Genomic DNA, 18,588 nt, shown 5'->3' on the forward strand with positions numbered 1-18,588 from the left:
TCAAACACAGGGTATAATAGACATCATCGTCTTCAGTGACCAGCTGAGGCAGGGGCCTTCAAGTCAAGAGCTAGAGCCAGAGATCACACAACTGCTGATCTTGTACAAACTGTTGAATTCGGCAGCTACCTCTGGTCTGTCCGTTTCATAGATTCCCCTAACTTAACAAACGGACTGCAATCTTTAGAGAACAGGGATTAGGTAGGCATGCCGTCCCTCTTTTACTGGTATTTTAAACTAAGATGCTCCGAGGAACTAGTGTCATTGGTCCCTTCCGCACCGGTGCATAGTCGGAAAATACGCTTAAAGCGCACCCATTATTTGTACATGGTTGACATTTGTGACATGAGAATGGGTCGTTTTTATCTCTTCTCAAAAAGACTCACCACACAGCAGAGAGGAAAATTATTTTAGTATTCCTTCCTCCATTGGTATTCTGAGTAATACATACGGTAGTTAGTCCCAGACCCAGTCCTCATTTGCTGAATAAGTTACAAGAGGCTTTGAATAATATAAACTGAATTACACGAACTAAAATTACTCCTTATATAGTCAAAATCTGACGATGTTGTCTTCTGCTAAACTTCACACTATTGTGTTATAGAATCTTGTCTGAACTCCATCGCCCTCCTTTGAAATTGATCGCTCGCGAACTTGTAAAATGTCCCGAAAAACGCTTCAAAATGTTGTTTTGAAATGTTTTAGAATAATACACAATTGAAGTGATAATTATAACTAACTAACCATCACGACGTTACCGCAGGGGTAGGCAGAGAGGACGGACCGTCAAAGAACTCGGTCTTACTCTTCTATTATTCCGTCTCTTGACATGGCCCGACTCAAGTATCTGATTCACTTGATCGTGCCATGTCTTCCTCGGGCAACCCCGACTTCTGCTACCATTCGCATCATATATTCTCCTTACACTCCTTGCTTTGCTCATTCGCTCTACATGTCCAAACCATCTAAGCGTCCCTTTCTTAATCTTACTCACTACGCTTACACCAGCCTTGCACTCTTTGCGGATCTCCACATTTCTCACACGATCACACATGGTTTTACCACACATACGCCTTAGGGATCTCATTTCAACAGCATTCAGTATATTTTCATCCTTTCTCTGCCAGTTCCATGCCTCACTTCCATACATCAGGGTAGGTACCAGCACTCCATTGTGGACTGCTAACTTCGCCTCTTTGGATAATTTTTCGTTAGCGCCAACTGCGTTGAGTCCTCCATGAATGGAGTTACCTGCATTTGCCCTTGTTTCAATATCTCTGTCAGCCTTCCCATCTCTCTAGAACATACTTCCTAAATACACAAACTCATCCACCTGCTCCAAGTATTCCTCAGCAACAACTATATTGCACACTGTTTTCGTACTCTCTCTTTCAAACACCATAACTTCAGACTTACTTACATTCATCATTAACTCATTCTTCATACATACTTGGTTCATCCTAGACACGAGAGACTGTAGATCTTCCATACTGTTAGCAATCAGCACCGCATACAACAGGATACATATTTTCAGATTATCATGATTATTTGATTAAATTATATTGATTTTATCTTTGTTAGAAGATAGAAGTCAACTTGAGTACAATTCTCCATTAAGGAAACCACATTACAATATGCATGTACAAGCTATTGAAAGAATACTAAATAAATTGTTACGTTTTGAAATGGGTATTCCAGCAATTTTGTTGAACTACAACACAAACACAATGTTCTAAATGATGCATTTGAGAGTCCAGAATTGGTTACATTGATAAGCTTTCGGATTGCACTACGTAATAAAAGGTTTTCCAATAAGAGGTGTTATTTTGATATTCAATCTTAAAAAATCAATGGTTTCGTTGCTTGTGTGGCACATAGCGCCGTCTTGTTGAAAGTAAACGTTGTCCAGATCAATACCATCCAATTCCGGCCATAAAAAATCATTAATCATCTCTCGATAGCGCAATCCAATCACCGTAACTGTTGCTCCAGTCCAATGACTCCGCCGGACCATAAACCGCACCAAACAGTCACACGTTGAGGATAGAGAGGCTTTTCAACAATAACTCTTGGGTTTTCCGAGCCCCAGATGCGACAATTTTGCTTGTTGACGAAGCCACTGAGGTGGAAATGGGCCTCATCACTCAAGATGATTTGCATTTGATTCACTCAAGTGAATTTTAATAATTTCAATGCATTGTTGAAGCGTGTATCGTTCTATTCTTATGAATGGCGTAGTTTCTATTGTCAAATTTAAAAAAATGATAGCTTCAAAAGTAACATCTACCGAAATAGCGGACTATTCAAAATAACACCTCTTATTGGAAAACCTACCTACTAGAAGTCAGAATTTATTTTGGTTGAGAGATTCTGGGACTAACTGCCATATGTATTCCTCATTGCCCAGAATATTTATAGAGGGAAATAATTATTCCGATTAGTGGACATCTTCAATTTATCTCTAAATAAATTGTTACAGACGCAGTTCAGTTATGTACAATTTTTGCTATTCCTATGTAATTGCGCCTGAAAACGGTGTTAATAATTAAAATATTTTTTTTTTTTTTTACAGAGTAAAAGCGTGCTAGATCGGCACGCTCTGACGCACACGGGCGCTCGTCCCCACGCGTGCGACTTCTGCCACAACACCTTCACGCAGAGGTCTGCGCTTGCCACGCACATCAAACTCGTGCACTTGAAGATCAAACGCAACAAGACCACAAGCAGAAAGGCAGATAACGGAAATTGCAGCGCTGATATTACATGAAGATGTCAAATGAACAAGTTGTCAAATAATTCTAACAAACTAAGCATCATGACATTCCCGGCAGGGGTAAATAGAGAGAGAGGATAGATCGCCACAAAACTCTGTCTCGCCACACACTTCTTGTTTCTTTCACATTCATACATTTTTTAGGTTAGCTCCACACGAGTCCCTGACATGGAGGAAAGAAGGAGGGTAGTTATGAACATTTCCTACAAGACTTTTTTAAAATTGGCATGCCGATTCATGTAGCGGCAGACCGGCGAAACATTAAGCCACATATTAGGTAGGTTGATAGACGGATAGACAGATGGATAGATGGCGGAAATTAGGTAGGTAGACAGACAAATGGATAGATTGCGGAAATTAGGTAATAATAATAATAATAATTGGATAATTTTTATAGCGCCGTTTTTGTGAAAAATCACCTCAAGGGCGCTGTACAATTTATTTCCTAGGATCTACATTTGTTATTTAGACCAACTGTGCCAGCACGAGGTTCGTCATCCGTTCAGGCATGTGTCTGCCGCCAATATAGCGCTGACATGTGTCTGCTGCCAATAAAGAGCGCTGACACAACATCCTCACATAGACAACAAACCTTGGCAGCACCGCTGTGACGCTCGACGAAGCCAGAAGATGGAGACTCTGCTGCAAGAGTCCTAGGTAGCGAAGGAACTGTACCAGCTGCTGCAGGGAGAGAGACTACCCCGTCCACCAACTGTGCCAGCACGAGGCTCGTCATCCGTTCAGGCATGTGTCCGCCGCTAATATAGCGCTGACATGTGTCTGCTGCCAATAAAGAGCGCCGACACAACATCCTCACATAGATAACAGACCTTGGCAGCACCGCTGTGCAAAATCACCTCATCCTAGTTTGCCTTAGTCTCTCCAGTCACCTCCCAGCCTTTCATGCCACCTAGTGCATCCTCTCGACCCTTTCAGACTCCTTCCTGGCTCCAATACATTCTTACTATTGTCGTGATCCGACGATTTCACACCTCTGTCTCAGACCCTTAGGGCTCGCTTATCGCAGGCTATCATAAGCAAAATCTTGAACCAAAGTCAAAGTGAAGTTTATGTGTGTCATCTGTAACAAAATACATAAACAAAAACAGACAATAAAAACAAAAACTTTAAACAAAACGAACTTCGATAGGAGATGAAGACTCGTACACACTTGTGAATAGCGCAAAGCTTTGGCGAAAATGTTAAAATGATAACTTTGAACTTACCTGAAACAAAACGAAAGAAACGTTAGCAGTGAACATTTTAAAAGGTTTGCGGTGAATAATTGGGAAATGCTTTAATTGTTGTCGACATTTTATTTAAAATTATTATTATTTGGTGGATAAACAAATGGATAGATTGCGGTAATTAGGTAGGTGGATAGACAGATGGATAGATTGCGGAAATCAGGTAAGTGGATAGACAGATGGATAGATTGCGGAAATTAGGTAGGTGGATAGACAGATGGATAGATGGCGGAAATTAGGTAGGTGGATAGACAGATGGATAGATGGCGGAAATTAGGTAGGTGGATAGACAGATGGATAGATGGTGGAAATTAGGTAGGTGGATAGACAGATGGATAGATGGCGGAAATTAGGTAGGTGGATAGACAGATGGATAGATGGCGGAAATTACGTCCGAGAAAGACTTTACCGTGTCAAGAGTCAGAATAAGCAAGGAGTGCGTGCCAAGATAGTTGTGTGGCAGTGTATCCTCTCTGCCCATCCCTTCAGCATCGGCATGATGGTTAGTTAGCTGCAGAGTCTCCATCTTCTATCTTCGTCGAACGTCACAGCGGTGGTGCCAAGGTCTGGTATTTATGAGAGGATATTGTGTCGGCACTTTATTAGCGGCAGACACATACCTGGACGGATGACGAACCTCGTGCTGGCACTGTTGGTGGACGCGGTGGACTCGCTGCAGCAGCTGGTCCAGTTTCTTCACCACCTAGGATTCTTGCTGCAGAGTCTCCATCTTCTATCTTCATGTCACTTGTTCCTGTGCTTCATTTCACTTGATTTCAATTTATTTTTGTAATATTTATATTTTTTGTAATACTTGCATCAACTATAAAGCGCCCCTGTGGTGATATCTGTGTCCAATAAATAAATAAAATAAATTACTTTATTAGGGTTATGACAAAAAAAATAGACTTGCATTTTTGATATATTTATCATTTAATTTAAAGAATAAAGATAACATTAAAAAATTTGTGTGTATATTTTAATACTGTTGGTACAAAAAATAAGTAACCAAATTTATAAACATTTAAATTTCAGGAAGCCTTTGGTAGCCACCTCTAGACTGGATCTCCAATATTCTTGAATAACTTGTTTGACTATTTGCAAAGGATGGTAAATTGTCTGATTAATAATCTATTGTTAACAGATCTATTGTCATCGCTAATGCACAGGCGTAACGTAAGCATGCTGAGTCTGTTTGACAGGTATAGGGATGGAGTCTGCTCGGAAGAACTAGCAACATTGATTCCTGATGCACAGTTAAATAAATAATATTTTTTTTTATTTTTGGAATAACACAATATTAGCAATTAAAAATGACCGCATTCAATGCTAAAAAATAACATAACATAAAATCATCAAAAATTCTAATTTTAGTTGTGTGTCTGTAACTCTGATTCAATGAACTCTAGAACTCAGATTTGCTTTGATTTTAAGGCGATGCACTACGTCGTGTAATATTTTAAATTGAGCGGCTATCAATAACAACCCTTACGTAGAAGGCAATAAGGTTTAAATTCCCGCTATACACCACCCGCCTGTTTTGATTTATGCAAGAAAAAAACATGGCCAAAAAGTGCCTTTTATTTTATTTTGCGGATGTTCAGGCATAAATATTTTTTTTTTTTTCGATCATTTTATAAATAACTTAATTTGCCACATTATACAATAAAATCATAACCGAAAATGGGTTCGTAAGTAGGAGATTTTGAACTTTAAATCAGTTTTCATAGACCTTATACATAATTTTTTTCTGGGCTTATAAAAAGATTTATCTAAAAAATACTCGATTATTTCAAAGGCCAAGATGTATTCTACTCGCAGTATTTAATTAATTCATCTGAAACATTTCTAGGCGACCAAATTTTCAAACCAAAAACACATGGTTTTGCATTACTACGTATGGCATCGCCTTAGGTGTTGATTTCAAAATTGGAACAGATTGTGTGAAGAATTCAGAAAAGTGGTAAAGTAGGTACTTACTTATAATATTTCAACAGAAAATTATATTTTTCAAAATAATAAATATATCCCGTGATTTTTCATGGGTCTGCCCTAATTATATTATAAATTAATAAAATAAACGTCAAAATGTGAACCTGTCGACAGGAACAAAATACAATAGGACCACAGATATATCATGAGATTAATTTGTGTTCATTATCGCAGTGTCACTAATGTAACGAAACATGTTGGTTTTTAAAACAATAAAAGTGGTTTAAAATATATGTCGATTATCTTAAATTTATTTTTTTATTAATTTTCCTGTGATTTTTCAATACTTAAACATGATAAAATATTTATTAAAAAAAATGTACTTAAGTAAATTTAGCACTTGTATTTCGGTGGCTTAAGGTTTGAGGTTAAAGGTCAATGCTAGGTCTGTTTCACTCATACAAATAATGACCTTCCCATTGTTTCTAAAGTTAATCGTGCAAAGTTTCATCGTTATCGGAATAAAACTGTAGATTTGTATAAAAATTAAAGCCAGGCCGCCCACCACAGACACTCTTCTTTATATAAATAGATGATTGTGATTAGCTGACAAAACATAACAGGATAGTTACGCTTTTCTGTGGATCAAAAATCTTAAAAATTAAAACAGACCTAAAATCGGCATTTGACGGGGACTTTTCAATTTTTTTAAAAGGCGTCGATTGGACATTTGATGCAATATTAAATTTGAATTTCTGAGAAACACCGCAACCTTAATTAAATCAACACGGTGCCCATTATGCATGAAAAACCAATCCCATAGCTAAAGCCTTTTTCATTTCTTTCTTTCTCAATATATGCGCCGAGAGCGTGTGCCTCTCCATGTGTGATTTTCTGGCGAATAACACGCCGCAAACTCCACACGAGAATGGTTTTTCTCCGGTGTGCGTAAGCATGTGCCTCTTGAGATAAGCCACTTGCGCGAATGAAGAGTTGCAGCCAGAACACGCGAACTTTTTTTCTCCGGAATGCGTTACCATGTGTCGTTCCATATGCGATTTTCTCCCGAACTTTGCACCGCACGCGATGCATGAAAACGCTTTTTCTCCCGTGTGTGTGAGTAGATGATTCTTCAGCGTGAACTTCTCGCGCGAAGAGTAGTTGCAATAGGGACACGCGAAGATCCTTATACCCGTATGCATCAATTTATGTCTGTCTAGGTGGGATTTTCGGGCGAATACTTTGCTGCATTCAGAACATGCGAACGGTTTTTCTCTGGAGTGACGAAGCATATGCGTTTTTAAGGTGGACATCTCTAGGGCGGAATATTTACAGCTGGGACATGCGAAAATCTTGACTCCAGAATGACACATCATGTGCCTTTCCAGATTGGCTTTGCGTTTGAACAGAGAGTTGCACTGTGAACATTCGAATACTTTTTCTCCTTTGTGAACATTTTTTTCTCTGGATTTCTTGTTCTTTTTTAGCGGGCGGATGAATTCACCGTCCATGTTATCATTTTCAGTGGTTTCTTCTGAAATCAAAAGTATTTTAGTTACACATGCTAAAACAGCGAGTTGCACATAAAAAAAAAATCCGTTTTGATGAGTTTATTTCGATGTAAACTTTTTGCTTATGTTTTACAAATCCGCTAGCGGTTTCGAGTATGTGCCATTTAGACAGCGTTGAAATAAGCAAAATAATGCACGAAATACGAAAAAAAAAATTTTTGAAAATTAAAATCAACTCCATAAAGCTTTATCCACATTGTGATATTAATTATTGAAATAATATCAACAAATATCGGAAAAAGCAATCACTTTAAGGTTAACCGAAACTAGTTAACTAATTATAATAAAGAATTTTTGAACAAAATATGTTTTCATTTAGGTAGAATTTTAAAAATATTCAAACGACAATCGTTCCCTGTTTTTCCGAAGGGATATAAATGTAGAATGAACCATCGCACATCTCTATTTTGGCAAACGTTCTTGCTTCATTCACATTTATACAGTCTCATACATGCACTTCTTTTAATCCGACTCTTTGAGATTGAGATTTCCTAGATTGAGAGTCACATAAGCGACCCGTTTTTATGTAGCTAATGTTAACCGTGCAAAAATGCGTTGGCATGTTGAAAAGTGGGAAACGCTTAGTGGGAACATTTTATAAGAAACACTTCACAACATCAGTAAGATAATAATAAGAAACAACTATTTCAGTGACCGAAAATAGTGCATTTTAACAGTTATTTTGTTTAAAAAACTTTTGCTTTTCTTCACGCCATATCTTGAACATATCGCCTGATATAACAAAATTCTTTAATATATCGCCTGCATAGATTAGGAAATGAATACTTTGATATAAATAATAAAGGAAGTATGTTATCATATAAAATATGCGAAAAAAAATTCTTATGTACCTATGCAAGAATCAAAAGATAAGTAATTAAGCATACATTATTGCTTGCATTATCGTAACTTTGATAATTGATTATTATTTATATTTTGACAAAATGATTCTTCCAAGTCATTATTATCAATTTTTTTCTTCCCTTTTGTACTTATTTTTTATAATTAACTTAACTTTATATACCGTAAATTATACTTTATATTTAACCATTACATTTTATACCGTAAATTATACTTCAAACTTTATGCTGAATACTTTATGCTTTTTAACATTATATTTATGTTAATGGCACATGTCGTGCCGTTTTTTTTTTAAATAAATAAATATCTGGGCATAATAATAATTTTTTAATTAAATAAATAATTTTTTTCGGTAGTTTTGGTTTTATTTAATTTTTGTTACTCAAATTAAGAACCTGTTTAGGTTACATAAGAGAAGAAAAAATAATCTTAAATCATTCACATCGATAACAATCGATTTTAATTTGAAGGAATAAAATAAATTATTCAAAAAAAAAAGTTTTCCATTTCCAGAAATACCCACTTCCCATTATTATCTAATTGATGTACAGTATTTTTTATTGTTAAGTGTGTATTAACCGGGTCACATTTTTCTGTTTATTTACTAATTGGCGTAAGCACGACAAAGGTTATATCTCGCCAGGAAGCACTGTGAGGTGTATACATAATGCACCAATATCGCAACCCAAAGTGTTGTTCGCCTCAACTCTAATTGCGCGACATATATGTAGATTGGTCTCCTTACCGTTCATGATGTTAATATCGTCAGGGTGCTCCATGCATTCCATTTTAATATCTATGAATTCCACTTCTTCGTATACTAGTTGCCCACCACCTTCTTCGAGGGACATCTGCACGGTTCTGGTTGAACAGTTAGGACTATCAAAATCCATGGCTCTTCTGAAAGAGTTTAAAAAACAGATACGATGTAGGACGACGTATTAAAGGTAAAATTCTTAGAAAATAAATGCATAAACTCTCGCCTCTGCGACGTTTGACAGCTGTTTTGCTTTATCTATGGTAATACGAACAAACGGACAATAGTGATGGCCAAATTCGAAGCGTTTAGAAAACCGAAATCCATAGAAAGAAGACAAACCATAGGAAAAATATGAAGAACCTGTACATTCCATAGAGATTCCACAACTTCTTTTCTTTATGTGAATATTTTGAACAGTTTTCAAGTTCAAGATATTATCCAACTGCTCCTAAGTATTTGTACCCGGTGAAAATAATATGATTGAGCTATGTTGTGTGGCTGAATAGAGTGGAAAAAGGAAGGAGATGGGAAGAGTACCCGACTCTTTAGATCTGGTCATTAAACACCGCTAAAGTCGTTTCACGTTTCTTTTCAAAGTAATTGTCTTTTATTAAAAATAAAAAAAAAATTTAAGAAAAAAAGATACACTTCGTGTGGTTTTATATAAACAAAGGTACATTGTTTTAAAGTATGCTAAATCTACCTTTTTTACTTTCCTGGGAGCTAAGCCACACATTTGTATATCTTTCTTTGATTTGCTCAATCTTTTTAGTCTTGTTTTTTTTTCTATCTTTTATGGTAGGTATGCGTTCAATTCTGTATTGTAATGTAGTTTGTTTCTAGTCTCTAGTCGGCAGTAAGTGCTTAAAAATATTGTAGATACAAATTTAAAACAATACTGATTGTATTGATCATTCTAGAACTTACTTTAATTAAATGTGAAATGACATTCTAATAAGTAATATTTCATTGCGCAGGCTGTGATATGAACCCCTGACCTCTGGATTCGTAGTCGAATTCAGAATAGTCGAACTCAGACCACGGAGAAATAAGTAATTGGAATTTTTAACACATATATAAATATATATATATGGCAACTCCAAATTTTTGATAACTCTATTTTGACATTGACAGTCAAATGGTATTATTCGTGTTGTTTAAATTTTTATAAGATGGCGTTATAAGAATGGGAAAAAACAAAATGATAGCGAAAAGTTGTCCTAAATGTGACCAGCAGGTTTGAACATAACTTATTTTTCAGCGCTTTTGACCGGTTTTTGTAATCCTAACCTATAAACGTTGTATTCTGTATTGTTTTTTTGCGATTTCTTTTCATTCAGTTTTGTAGTAAATATACCGAAAATTGCTTAATAAGCAAGTTTATTTTAAAAACACTTTGTATTAGTTAGATAATAATGAGAAGTAAGCTTTTCAGTCTATGGAAATGGAAAATAATACATTTTAATAGTTATTTCGTTAAAATTAAAATTGATTGTTCACTTCGCGGCCAATGTTATTGACGTTAAAGTTTTTAAGTTAGTTTTTTCTTCTCTTATTTAAACTAAAATATAAACCTATGATCCTAAAATGGTTTCTTAGTTTATCATGTCAAAACATGGCGTAAAGAAAAGATTTCAAATTATAGTAATTGTTTCCCTACCCGCAGCTTTTTTATGCAAAGATTGTGGAAATTATACTTTGTTTCAAAAATTACTACAAGAAACAACTATTTACAGAAACAAATAATATTAGTTCGTTCATATTGCCTGTCTTTCAAAGTTCTTGGTATTTTTGAGAATCGCCTCTGTATTCTCTCTATTGAATATGTACTGATTCACCATGTGTAAATAAGTACGGCATTCCGTGGGCCACCCTTCGAGGAGAGGGCAGGAGAATGAACGAAGGCCGGTGAATTAGTGCAGCACAAGGACACGTAGAGCCACCTTCTTGAGGCGAAGCTTTTGACCCAAATACGATGAGAAGAAGAAAATATGTGCCGATACGATTTACTTGTAATTCCCGTGAGCACTCAGGCCATGGGCCCAATGTGCTATCTTCCATTTTACCTCATTCCTTTAATAGTCACCTGGTTCCTTTGATAAATTCACCAGAGTCTTCCACTTCCAGCACCAAATACCTTGGCACCAAAGGTGAATTGGAATCTCTTCACATTTCCTGCATCTATTGGTGTTTTCCACTCCCAACAATCGCATGCGTCTCCTGAGATGTTAGTGATCTGTTAGTAGTCCTACCAGTTCCCTAGGTCTAGGATATGGACTGGTCTTTTACGTATCCTGCAAATGGTGCTTTCGCCCCTTTCCTCCCTCGTCTGTCAGTCCGTCAATATTAAAAACATGTATTATTCCAGGTGGCCGTAGCAACCAAGATCTGCAAGTGCGGCCACTGCTTCTTCTCGGCCAAGAGTAGGCTGCGTGCCTCAGCTCTGGGAAACAGCACCGGAAGCGGAAGTACTGGGGGCAGTACCGGGGGCGGGGTTTCCGAGGGGGGACGCACGGAGGGAGGACGCCGAAGGACAGGACGGGTGCGTCGAGCCCGACCGCACTTCTACGACAGTCAAGATTATCAGCGGGTAAGAAAAGAGCACCACTCTATTATCATGTTAAGTCACTGAAGCCAGCCATCCATCAATAGGCTGAGGACCCCAATGCGCTGGAGTCAGGGGAGTGCAGTCCATACAAGCACATAAGCACTGTCTACCCAACTGTACTCGTATAACAATGTAAATAATATTAACTTTTACATTTCTTTTCAAGAAACCAATCTACACATTAAAAAATATGCACAAAGTCATCTAAGAATCGCAGCTCCGACCGCTATAAGGTACCAAAGGCAAGAGCTAAACGACCACATATTCAAAACATGTTGTCTTCATTCGACATAGAAATGTGTTAGTGTCGTGTCCTTGTGTTAGTGTCGAAATAGGTCATGCCTTTTGGTTCAAATCAGCAGTGGGCGAAGCGGTTCAGTTTAACGAGCCGGATCACCAATTCCAGCTCTCCGTAAAGATCCGGTTCAGTGAGCCGGCTCGATTGAACGGTGGTTCGCGAACGAGCAAGCCCTCTTCCCCCACCCTCACTTCCTCGGCTCTCCTTTTTATACTTCATTGTTACAAAAGGGTATCCCAATATCATTGGAACCCCTTTTGAAAAAATCAAATTAAATCTAGAAGTCTGATACACAATGACAATAAACTAGTAGTTCACATTTCTGATTATCTCTTATTTTAAATCAAAACCAAAATTTTCTTTGAAATCATATGATTTGTGGATAGGTAGTTAAATACCTAACTTGTGCCCTTGTACCCTTTTAGTGCCATAAATATTTTGTCGAAATATGCTGAAAATGCCAGTAAAAAAGTGCATTTTTATAGATAATTTATATAAAAAATAAAAACACTTGCCATTTCTGTTACAGTACACTAATTTTCATAATTTTTTCAACATTCTCTTCAGAAGGTTTCAAACTATCATGATAAAAGTGCAGAAATTGAATACTACATATTTATTGACAAGAAAATTACAAAAAATATATGGAAAATGTACAAGATTTATTTACAAGAGTGTTTGCAGTTCTTTTTTATACAACGAGCAAATCAGGTTGAATCTTTTCACAAAACACAGCTCCAAAAAGTGATATAAAATCATGAAAAGTGATGAAACAAAAACTAGGTTAAATAGGTTACATAGGTAACTATTAAACCTAGTTTTTGTTTCATCACTTTTAATGACTCTATATCACTTTTTAAAGGTGTGTTGAATTTTCATTTTGATGTAATATCATGGAACCGAAAGTTAGAATGCAAATTAATGAATAAAAATATAAACGCGTGAACACGTTTGTCATTGACGCGCGCCAAATGTGAACTGTCGAAAAGAGCGCTGCCGCGTCGCTGGCATTTTTCGTACACCTACCTGTAAGGGTTAATATACACATCGCCACGACTGAAGTGAGCACGCATACCATTAATTTATTTTTGTATTTTTATTATATAAGTACATTTTTATTTATTTGTTACAATATATGATCAATATTTCAAGACCCCTCTTCCATAGAAGCATTAGCTTGTGGCTGGAAGAGGAGTGTACATTGTTTTATTACAGTAAGTAAGTAATTAAAAATAAAATGATTTTAAACTTATTTGAAGAATGGAAAGTTACAAGGAAATTAATTGAGATGAGTTATGCTTAAGGTTAATTCAATTGGAATCATTTTTATTTTTTGTAAGTTTGTCTTTTAAATATTTTTTCACTGTGTTTATTATTTGGATGTTATCATTAATGTTTCTAATTTCTTCAGGTAGTCGATTGAAAAAAATTCTCGCCCGGTAAGTGTAATAATTTTGTGCAAAGGAAGTGTTTAATTTTGGGCATGGAAAAATATATTTAAGTCGAGTACGGTTTTCAGTTAGAAATTGATACTTGTCTTTTTCTTTTATGATTTGAATTAATGCATTTTTAGTATAAAGATCTTTAAATGAAGGCACTTGAAATTCTTCGAATAATCGATCCGTTGGGTAATCGGAAGGTTTTCTTAATATTATTTTAATTATTAACCTTTGTACCACTTCTATTGGAGTAAGGTTAGTTTTGTATGTGGATCCCCAACTAATGATACCATATTGTAGAGTTGATTGGACTAAGGCATAATATATTAAATATAGGTTTTTTTAAAGACAAAAAATTTCTGATTCTTAAAAATACATATATCAGTTTTCTGATTTTTTTTACAATTTGACATATTTGTTCCTTCCAATTCAAATTTTTATCGATAATTACTCCTAGATATTTGATTGTGTTTGTGTTTTTTAGTATTGTGCAGTTTTGGAGACAGTAATTTTTATTATGTATTTTGGAATTGTCATGAATGATAATGTCAAAATTTTTAGGGATTTCTTTTGTGTGTATTGCAAATGGAATTACATATGTTTTGTCGCTATTTAGTGATAGTAAATTAATTTCGAAGAAATTCTTAAGAGTATTTATGTCTTCAGTGGCTTTAAGTATTACGTTTTCAATATTAATTAATATTAATCTCCATATTCCATATTATAAGTGACCCACGACCCGTTGAACAATCTCACGGATCTCCGCTCACCAGGTCTCTCATTCGCAAAGATCCGCAAACCGTGAAGATCGGTCTTTGCGAACTGGATCCTCACTGATCCGATTGGGGATCCAGTTCACTGAGCCGAGTCTTTAGCGAGCGACCACTTCTAGTACAAATCACTAATATAGCAAGTAGTGCTACCTGTTGGCACTTCTATTAATTAGAACAACTTTACCAACCAAATAATATCATATTATTATTTTTTTTTTTTCATGCAATAAGGAATTCTATTCAATTTTTTATTACGAAAGTTTACCTTCTAACTTAATTATCGGTACTTTTAATTTGTTTTACTTAAGTCGATTTGCATTTTTCAAAGCCAGGCAAAACGATTAAAATCTGATGGGGTACGAGTGACGTTGCTTCATACGTTTTCCTTACGTTTCCCTTTCTTGCCTTGCATTCTTTGCGAAACTCCACATTTCTCACACGATCACACATGGTTTTACCACAGGGATCTCATTTCCACAGCATTAAGTCTATTTTTGTCGTTCCTCTACCAGTTCCATGCCTAACTGCCATACATCAGGGTAGGTACCAGCACTCCATTGTGGACTGCTAGCTTTGCTTCTTTGGACCATGTTTCGTTAGCGCCAACTGCGTTCAGTCCTCCATTAATGAAGTTACCTGCATTTACCCTTCTTTTAATATCTCTGTCAGCCTTCGCATCTCTCGTAAACATGCTTCCTAAATATACAAACTCATCCACCTGCTCCAAGTATTCTTCAGCAACAACTATATTGCACACTGTTTTCTTACTCTCTCTTTCAAACACCATTACTTTAGACTTACTTACATTCATCATTAACTCATTCTTCATGCATACCTCGTTCATCCTAGACACGAGAGACTGTAGATCATCCATACTATTAGCAATCAGCACCGCATCATCAGCATAAAACAGGCAACATACTTTCAGATTACTCAAATTCGCGCCCAATCCCACCTCTTTCACAAGTTGTGCTGAATAAGAGATAGATGGATGTGTTAAAAATGACTGAAGCAGAACGGGAAGGACTGAGGACTGCCTGGAGGCCAATGGCGCGAGACCGTAGTCAGTGGGGAGCATTTGTGTAGTCGGCCAAAACCCTCCTTTTTAAATTTTTTTTTATGTAACACCTCACGAGAACTCTCCTGTTTGTACAATGTAAAGACTGGGGCACTATGTCGCCACTCGGTTGGGTCGCATTTTATTAATGCGGGTCTTGAAATGGCCCGAATTAAATGAAGGAGGAAAAACAGACGCCGGTAGCTTGTTTCACATGCTAGCCAATTTACACAAAAACGAGTCGAAGAAACGACACCGTTCTTGTGAAGCCAACATCAACTGTGTTACACTCGTCGAGTTCATGACAGGGGAACAATGCTGCTTGCTACATCGAGCAGGTTCCATTGAAGTACCTGTAGAACAGATCCAGCATGCCTGTAAAAAGTTAGGACTTGTGGAAAAAAGGGTAGATTCCTCTTTTAACCTTTCCTCATCTGTGGTGTGTATTTAATACACATTGCTTCTAATAACTTTAATAACTCTATAAATATAATAAATTCTGAGTTCAGATTTTAGGTATTCCTCCGTTATACATTTATGCACTGAATTAAAAAATAATATATTACATAGTTTTCAAATTCAATTTAAAATCAGAGTTTTTTGTTAAAAATCGGGAACAAATACACCAATACAATCAACCGTGTGATACTAAATATGCGAAGAGTGTGTGAGGAAATGACACGCTATTGATGTCCCGCTTTAATTCGCTTTGCGGGAACATGAGACATCCACACTTCTGCAGTTGTAGTTTTTGATTTAGACCATTGATACCTACGACCGCACAGATGTGTTTGTGCCAGCCGCCAGCCGCGTCGCTAGCCAGTTAGCCGCGAACCGTCGTTAGATGTGGACCCCTCGCACGTTTCTTTATCATCTGCCGATGGTTTTTTCATGTTTTCAGCAATTAAATTACAATTATTATCACTTTTGATATAAAATATAATAAACATAATCGATTAGCTATGAATATTCATATTTTTCCGATATTAAATCGCTTATTTTGATATGTGTATTGACTACACAGCACCGTAACGCGTGTATTTTTTTAGCACAGTAAGGGAAAGGTTAAAATAAAACACGGTGAACTGGTGAAGTTGAAATCACACCGATTTATTGCTATGTTTTTTCCAAAGATTATATTCCTACCGACACTCTGTGGAGATCACTCCACCAACGGAGAGCAAAATATAATTGTCACTTTGCGTTCCTTTAGCTAGAAACTATCGAAGAGAAGCGAGTTCCCTTATTAAATTTGGACCTTAAATAACCTAGTTTCGCTGCCTTTAAAGAAGGCGTAAACTAGCGCCATCTACATTCTAAGTCAGTTATATTAATTATAATTGGTTTGAAACTAAGAGCAAATTCCAACAATGCCTACATGCATAAGAGATGGCCATCAGTCTTTTGGACAATGGATTGTCAATCAAATGGACTATTCTCCTTTGGATAGAATCAAGTAGATTTGTCAGGTATTGTGGGACTCCAGCCTAGAGTTGGGTCCCAAATGCAGTATTTGGACGTACTTAAGATTTGTGCAGGGTTATAAGCTGGTCACTGTTGAAGAATCCTCTAGCTTTGTACAAGACTCTGGGATTTACATTATTGATAATGCTGTTAATAAATAAATACTTAAATTTGTCCGTTGCAGGCTCCAAATAAGCGAAGATCCGTGTCGCAGGGATCTCTGGAAGAGGAGAGAGTTCGGGACAGATCTAAAGACAGCAGCAAAGATAGCGGTGAGTTGTCTTTCTAACGTCTTGTTCATTCGTTATGTTTCTTTTCATTGCTGAAGATTGTTACCGCCACTCTAATAACACTAAAGACGGGTTGTTTTACAAAATTTGAACAATTCATTAAATTTCAAAGTTAACCCGCCTCGACAAAATGAATTAAGGTGATGCACTACGTCGTGTAATATTTTAAATTGAGCCGCTATCAATAAGAACCCTTACGTAGATGGCTATAAGGTTTAAATTCCCGCTTAACACCATCCGCCTGTTTTGATTTATGCAAGAAAAAAACATGGCCAAAAAGTGCATTTTATTTTATTTTGTGGATGTTCAGGCATAAATATTTAATTTTTTTTCGATCATTTTATAAATGACTTAATTTTCCACATTATACAATAAAATCATAAACGAAAATGGGTTCGTAAGTAGGAGATTTTAAACTTTAAAGCAGTTTTCATAGGCCTTATACATTATTTTTTTCTGGGCTTATAAAAAGACTTATCTAAAAAATACTCGATTATTTCAAAGGCCAAGATGTATTCTACTCGCAGTATTTAATTAAAGCATCTGAAACATTTCTAGGCGACCAAATTTTCGAACCAAAAACACATGATTTTGCATTACTACGTATGGCATCGCCTTAATTGTTTTGTATATTTAGGATACAGGCACATAATCATACTAAACAGATATGCAAATAAAACGGTAGTTTGCAATAATGGGGCAATCTATTTTAACAATCCAATTCTTTACGTCAACTGTCATTAATACAATCTGCAGTAATATGATGTGACTTTAGCCACCGCCCAGCGTGCCGCCAGACGCCGAGCCCTGAAACTGCGCTGCCCAGGACCCGAGAGTCGGCCTCAAAGGGGGACAGCCGAAGCACCCCCGCACCCCGCCCGCCTGCAGCGCTGTGCCACGCTGCTGCAGGAGATCAACAGGAAGATGGCCGCCGTCACCTGGTCACCCGACTAACCTAACCTAACGTGCTGCCGTCACCTGCATATTTTTTTTAAATTAAATTATTACAATATTTTTATCGAGTGTGGCGAAGTTTTATTTAAATCATTTGGCTTTTCATCCATGTGTAAATTTATTTGTAACGTTCCGGTTCAAGATGCCTTGTTGGATACTACCTTTTTTCCCGCCAAAGTTCGCATGATTGTGGTTCCTACTACGAGCTGTCAAATCGGAAAAAATTAATATCATGATACCTACCGGCATAAAGATAGTTAAAAAAAAAAAAATTATTGTCATTGAAATGGTGACGTTTCTTTGGACAAATTGTAGGTATATTTCCTTATTTAAAATTAAAAAAATGTTATATAAAATATTTATGGTAGGTATTTAAGTACTTACTCACAAATCTTATGATTTCCGAGGAAAATATGATTTTGATTTATCAAATAAGAAAAAATTGAGGTTTTGATTTATTAAATAAGAGAAAATTGAGGTTTTGATTTATTAAATAAGAGAAAATTAAGGTTTTGATTTATTGAATAAGAGAAAATTGAGGTTTTGATTTATTAAATAAGA

General features: G+C 36.4%; 2 protein-coding genes across 2 annotated transcripts; one reads left to right on the forward strand and one right to left on the reverse strand.

Annotated features, from left to right (window-relative positions):
- Window positions 1-5,697: 5,697 nt before the first annotated feature.
- On the reverse strand, window positions 5,698-9,355 carry LOC149416231 (uncharacterized). The gene is made up of 2 exons (XM_089642092.1): window positions 9,130-9,355; window positions 5,698-7,486 (listed from the first exon to the last, which is right to left on the reverse strand). Exons 1-2 carry the CDS (start codon window positions 9,275-9,277, stop codon window positions 6,750-6,752), a joined length of 885 nt encoding a protein of 294 aa, XP_089498218.1. The 5' UTR covers window positions 9,278-9,355; the 3' UTR covers window positions 5,698-6,749.
- An 892-nt stretch (window positions 9,356-10,247) lies between these two features.
- Window positions 10,248-18,588, forward strand: LOC149416232 (uncharacterized). Its single transcript, XM_089642093.1, has 4 exons — window positions 10,248-10,381; window positions 11,513-11,734; window positions 16,968-17,055; window positions 17,849-18,588. The coding sequence occupies exons 1-4, from the start codon at window positions 10,331-10,333 to the stop codon at window positions 18,025-18,027; spliced, it is 540 nt and encodes a 179-aa protein (XP_089498219.1). The 5' UTR covers window positions 10,248-10,330; the 3' UTR covers window positions 18,028-18,588.

This window comes from Hesperophylax consimilis, chromosome 17 (assembly GCF_061612785.1).
Source record: "Hesperophylax consimilis isolate HC1 chromosome 17, BYU_Hcon_1.0, whole genome shotgun sequence".
Classification (NCBI taxonomy): Eukaryota; Metazoa; Arthropoda; class Insecta; order Trichoptera; family Limnephilidae; genus Hesperophylax; species Hesperophylax consimilis.